At 47.3% G+C, this 6,114-nt stretch overlaps 1 protein-coding gene across 3 annotated transcripts in view; it reads right to left on the reverse strand.

The window, feature by feature from the left end:
* Spdye1 (speedy/RINGO cell cycle regulator family member E1) overlaps positions 1-5,781 on the reverse strand; it is a 42,692-nt gene extending 36,911 nt beyond the window's left edge. The window contains exons 1-6 of one of the 3 annotated variants that reach the window (XM_005397708.2): positions 5,158-5,779; positions 4,140-4,721; positions 3,439-3,497; positions 2,737-2,822; positions 1,869-2,040; positions 1,625-1,711 (exon numbers count right to left, since the gene is read on the reverse strand). In XM_005397708.2, the coding sequence (XP_005397765.1) occupies positions 1,637-1,711; positions 1,869-2,040; positions 2,737-2,822; positions 3,439-3,497; positions 4,140-4,721; positions 5,158-5,269 (1,086 nt within the window). In that variant the 5' untranslated portion in view covers positions 5,270-5,779 and the 3' untranslated portion in view covers positions 1,625-1,636. Of the gene's footprint in view, positions 1-1,624; positions 1,712-1,868; positions 2,041-2,736; positions 2,823-3,438; positions 3,498-4,139; positions 4,722-5,157 lie in introns of those variants that run through there. The other 2 variants (XM_013521295.1, XM_013521294.1) reach the window with 2 other exon arrangements.
* Positions 5,782-6,114: the final 333 nt, after the last annotated feature.

Here is a 6,114-nt window from a genome sequence, read left to right on the forward strand (position 1 = left end):
CTGGGGAATTAGCTCTGAGGCTTCCCGAGGCATCATGCAGGCTTTTTCCAAACTATTTCATCTAAAATAGTATGCTAAGATTCATTGCCCCCTACAAAGGCTATAAAAAACAGGGGTTGCACAACTTCTATCTCAGAAGCAACTTGAACGTAGAATTTAGAATGTGATTGAGAAAATCTGGATTCTAGTTGACCCCCGGACCAGGGGTTACCAACTTCAGGATGTTTGCTGTGGTGATTTGACTTCATTGCTTCACAGGACCTAGAGATCTGAAAGCAAGAGTGAAACACTATCAGACTTTATGGGGTCAATTTTCTTGAAGAGAGGATGGGCACTCATAAGTCAGTTCCACTGGAACTTCCACCAACTGACAAATCCAGTTTTATCTTTAGCACTTCTTTCTTAAATCAGATCTGAAATGATCATTTCCTGTTATGGTTTCCAGACTTACTGACCCACATTCTAAAACTCACTAGAGGTTTTTAAATTTAAACCCAGCATTCTGATTCACAGGCAGAATTTGAGGTGATTCTTCTCAGGGATTAGAGCATCTTTGGAGAAAGTGGCACATTTCTTCCTAACTTACACCTTATTCTTTTCCTTGATTTAACATCTGCACTTCTATCTATAATAGAAATATCGGGGCTGGGGATTTAGCTCAGCGGCAAAAGCACCTGCCTGGCAAGCGCAAGGTCATGAGTTCGGTTCCCGGTACCGGAGAAAAAAAACAAACAAAAAAAAGAAACATCAGTACTATTTCCATTTCATGACCCTGAGCCTACATGGTCATGGTAATTCCAAGTGTTATGTCTCACAAAAAAATTATTTGTGGATTTGGCTCTTTGCACATAACTTAAATCAAATCATTACTTATTCCTCTGCTCAAACACATACTGCAGTGTGTCTATTGTAAGAAACAGCAACAAAGTTCTTACATCACTTTGTATCATTCTAACAAACATCAATGAGCTTTATTTGAAAGGTGTGTAATTACTTGAGGGGTGAAATTCATCTATAATGGGAAAGACAGGGGATAGGAGAAACTCCCAGGAGCACTCATCCATACGCAGGGTGTCTGCACTCAACCTGGGATGTACACACAGTCAGCGACATTACTCCCCTTCTGCATATGCAACCTGTTCCATAGCATAGCTTCTGGCTCAATCTTCATCTTGTTAGAAATAAAGCCCTCTCTTCGTTGTCCCTGAAGGATGGAAGGCCCTACCAAAATTACAAGGGATAAAATACTTCTTCTGGAGGGTATTAAACAGTTATGGATAGCAGATATTGTTTTGGAATAAAAATCAACTTTTCATCCACACTGTGATTTGGACCCTTTCTCTGCGTGTATCATTTCTACCAAATCACTGCTCAGGGACAGTGTGTTTACGTGAGGTCTGAATGACCAGTGTCTCAGCATGTGAAACATCTCTCAGCATGTCTACTTGTCCAGGTGGTGGCTGTAGTGTGGAGAGAGAAAGGTGAACATTTTACCTGGGCCTGAGCTGATCCCCCAAGTGTAGACACTGAACCGCTTGGGCGGATGATGAGCAGAAGGCTTGCATTCCTAAAATAGACAGCATTGGTGCTGTCTGAATCCTGGGAACACACATGTACCTTTTTTGGGTGAATGTCCTCAGGGCTCCAGAGTTCCCTGAATTAGAGTTCGATCTCGCCTCCACACCCAGAGCCCAGGGTCATAAGCTTGGATCTAGAATGGAAAGCAGAAAGTGAGAAGATGAAGATCTCCTGGAACACCACCTCCTTCTCCAGCCTCCATTTCTTTCTTGTCACCATCCCCAGAATCTCCTGTCCAATCTGTCTCCAATCCAGCCCAGCCCTGCCAGCAGTGCTAAGGGCCCACCCACCTCCTCACACTCCTCTCGGGTCACCCTGAGGTCCCAGCCCATGCAGCAGATGAACTCATAGCGAAGCTTGTGGAACTTGGGAATCTGGGCCAGGTTCCATCCATACATGAAGAAGAACATGTCCAGTTTTGCCAGTTCATTGTCCTCTTCTTCCATGTCGTTGGCTAGGTGGCTAGGAGAGAGAGGCGGTTGCAGGTTAGGGACACACAGTGGGTGCATCACACCCGGGTCAGCTCTGGAGCAGGATAGGCACTCATCCTCCTCTCAGGGTCTCTTCAGCCCTTCACCACATTGCTATCGGTCAGGTATCAGTGGAGAGACCTCTGCAGCACACAGCCCTTCTGAGGGTTCTTCTGGCCTGGGTGCTGAGGATGGAACCCCTGTGCCGAGCCTGAGGTGGAATGAACCTGTTTCACTGAATGTTGAAACCACCATCTTCCTTCCCTAAAGCTCAACTTCAGCGCCCACACATAGTGATCACCTGGAGAATGGTGACCAAAGTATGTTTTATGTCCATTTTTCTCCTCCTGAATAGCAAGTGTATAGCTTGCCTCTCAGCAGCTATGAATTCCATGTCTTACATATATGTTCTCTTTGCTCTACAATCCCTGGCAAAGGATGCACCATAGATGGTTTTGTTGAACAAATGAAGGAAAAAAGGGCAGCTTTGTCTGTAAACAGCTCTTTAACTGACAGAATGACAGATTGGAAATTTTACTAAGACCTGTATTGCAACAGTGTAATGTGAAGCCCATTTTGATCAGAGTCAGTAGTTCAAAGAGGTTTAAAACTAGAAGACAGGTTAGAGACCTCCACCCTAGCCAGTGAGGTGACCCTGCGGGACACTCAGGGGAGACACAGTACTCACAGGGCCAGGAAGAAATGGATCCTCTGGTACTGCCATGGGAAGAGCCCAGCACGGCTAAAATACGCAATGACCATGGCCAGCAGGTACTGATGGGGAGAGAGGAGGAGAGTCAGACAGCAGGCACACCTGGAAGAGTAGGGGTGTGTGGACAGGGACTGGGAGGGAAGAGCAGGGCTGCCCTTGGAGAGGAGACCAAAGTGTCACTTGGGCTTGCTATTGGGGGAATGTAAAGGGATTGGAGGTTGTCTGTAAGTGAAATCCCACATGATGGGAGATGGGAGAGAAGAGAAAGGGGAGCCCAGATTGCCCAGGTGCCTGGGATGCCACTTCCAGATGTCTCTTGGAGACAGGTCATTGAGGGCACTTGCACCTAAATGGGGTCCTTCAGTTAGTGCAATGAGTTCCCCAGACCTAAGGGGAGACACCAGGAGCTTCAGGCAGCCCAGCCAGAGAAGCTATGTTGAGGGAAGATCATGGCCCTGGCTCAGATCCCAGAAGTTTCAGGAAGAGGAAGGTGAGCCCTTCCAGTGTGCTAGGACCAGCAAGGTCTGTAAGGGAGGCACTATTGAGACCCAGTGGAGACTGGAGCATGGGAGTTTTGGTGGGAGTTCCAGTAAGACATGAAATAGGGCAACAGTCTTGGAACTCTGCCATTCCCATGCAATGGCATAGCCTCAGCACAGCCAAATGAAAAAACTTCACCTTATCAGAGGTCCTCAGGTTCATGTCCCATGCCAGGAACTTTCTGATGATAGGATCCTCTGCAGAAAGAGCTCAGGATCAGTTTGGGACTTGTGAGAGTTTTTACTGTGAGAGAGAAAATGGGAAATGTGGCCCCATCTTCCAGGGAGATGGAGCTCAATGGGACCAGGGTCAGGTGGATGAGAAATAGAGAGAGGAACACATTTACTAGGCAGAGACCAGGGTCTAATTCCTGTATACTCAGAAGAGCAACTGTGTGAGGGCCTGGGTAACAACAATTGACTTCCACTTTAGGCCTCTAGAGCTGAGTGTGGTGTCCTCTCATGGCACATGAATGCACCCCCTTCAGAAGTCAGAAGTATTCCAGGACATTATCCCTTCTGATGGACACATCTGGGTGTGAGCATGGCAGTGTCAGACTTTGAATGCTATAGCCATTTCCATTCCTGAAGGTCAGCAAATCCTCTTGGTCAAAAAATCCATTTGGAAGCAAGCTTTATGCTCCCAAGCCAGGAGAAGAAGTTCTGAGGAGTGGGTGATCATTGTCATCTATATATTTGGGGCAGGATGGCAATAGAACCCCGCAGAAATGAACCGCTTGAGGGGTACATAGACCTCACTTATACTGGTGAGGGAGGTGACTGGTAGTCTCCTCTCTTCCTAAGCACCCAGGTTTGAGGTGTGGTGGGGGGTCTCCTTACCCAGCAGCCTGGTGAAGGCTGCATGGTGCTCCGGCAGCACTGAGGACAGGTGTTTCCTCTTCCTCTTCTTCTTGAGGCCACAAGGCTTCTCTACAACACCTGTGTGTGTAGACGGCACAGGGCACAGGCTGAAACATCCCCAAGTTTCCTGTGACTCCTCACACAGCAGGGACAGGTACTGTCTCCACCTCTTGCGAGGTGGCAGCCTCATATTTTCCCTGGCTGCTATGTGAGTGTCCCAGGGCCCTACCCCCTCCTCATCCTCCTTTGATATTGATGACCCCTTTCTCTTCCAATTGTGGCCAGAGAATTGAGCGGGGAGGTTTGTGTTCCCACTAAGAACTGAATCAGGGCCCCCTTGATGATCCTTCTCTTGCTCTGCCACTAATTCTGACTCTGAAATGTAGCCTTTCTGCTTCTTTGGGGGAGGGGACTGAGACAGGAGGTAGGATGCTAATCTAGGGACTCCATCAACAAAAACCAGCAGGTGCTCATGCAGCTCCTCCTCAGGCTCTGCGAACCAGTCTGTCTTCCTCTTCTGAACACAGGCCTGAGGTGCAAGGCTGGATGCTTCCCATAGGCCTGAGGAAAGAAACACAGGTCCAATGTGGAGCTTTTGTCTTTGGAATTCAACCTTTGACTCATTAAAACCTTCCGAGTTTCTGCCTCTATTTTCACCATCCAAGTCCTAGTTCCTTAGCTGATCTCTGTTTTAACCCAGTTTCCTTTGCTGCTATCCCCTCTCACTGTGCCTAGAAAATGTTTTAGGTACGTTTTTTTTCAATCTTCTTTGTAAATAACTCGGCGTCAGTCACATCTTCCCCTTTTCATTGTTGGATCTCACCACCTAACACTTGTCCTGTTCACCAGGTTTTCTGTTCTGTTCCCTTGCTTTCTCATCTCCTGGCTTTTCAGGCTCCAATCTTTACCTTCTTGCATAATCCGGGCTAACAACTTCTGTAGTCCTTCCTCCCTATGGGTGACACTCTCAGACCTCTTTTGTCTCCAGCCACCTCACCTGATTGTCCTGGGATCTCATCATCATCTACCACTACTTCCAAGGCATACTCTGGACAGATGGGCTGTGGACTCTGGTCCTCAAACTGGAAAGATGGTTCGCCAGTGGCCATGACTTCTCCCAACCCCCCTTAACACCTCCACAAAACAGACTCCTGTCTGTCCTCAGTGTGCTTCAGTAATTTGGTCAAACTGAAGCCACTGGCTCTTCTAGAGTGAGGGCACAGACCACCAGTGGAGAAGAGGTCTGAGAAGCAGCTGTTGAACACTGGGCATCCAACCCCCACAGGGCATTTGAAGGATCCAATCAGGGAGCTCGGAAGCCTCTGAGGTCATCAGACATTCTGACCTGGTAACCAGTTTGAAGGAAAACACGTCAAACTGCCAGAATGGACAGCTGGGATCTATAGTGTACCCTCTGTCCATCATCCTGAATTCACTGCTTGGCCACTATGTTCTTCTCTTCCTTCTTACAACGTGCCATCTTTTGGTCACTGGCAACTTCAAGCTTGTGTATTCCTTCCACCCTCTCTACTTTTCCTCTTCAGTGCATATCCTGGTGGGAGAGGGATCCTAGTGTGCAAGTTATTTAGTAAGATTGGAAATGATGGGACCCCATCACGCGGCTCAGTATGGACAAAAGATCACAGGGGCATTGAGTTGTTCAGCTGAAAATTTCAGTCCAAACATTCAATTTGCTTAAGCTCTTCTTCCTAGTATTCACTAGTCCTTTTTGTGTTTAGTAATTTGTGCTAGGGATATGTATGCTTTCTTTGCAGATGGTGTGGTTGTAGGAAAACCCCTGAAAGTGGTACATTGTCAAAATGAAATTATTAAACTCTGCGTGGAATATTACTGAGACTTTTCTCAGTGCTTGCCAAAGTCCATGCATTTGAAGGTTCCCTGGGAGGATGGCATATCTAGGGAAAGATCAAAGGATAAACACAGAGAGAAAGCC

The sequence above is a fragment of the Chinchilla lanigera genome, unplaced genomic scaffold, assembly GCF_000276665.1.
Source record: "Chinchilla lanigera isolate Chin_1 unplaced genomic scaffold, ChiLan1.0 scaffold00059, whole genome shotgun sequence".
In the NCBI taxonomy this organism is placed as follows: Eukaryota; Metazoa; Chordata; class Mammalia; order Rodentia; family Chinchillidae; genus Chinchilla; species Chinchilla lanigera.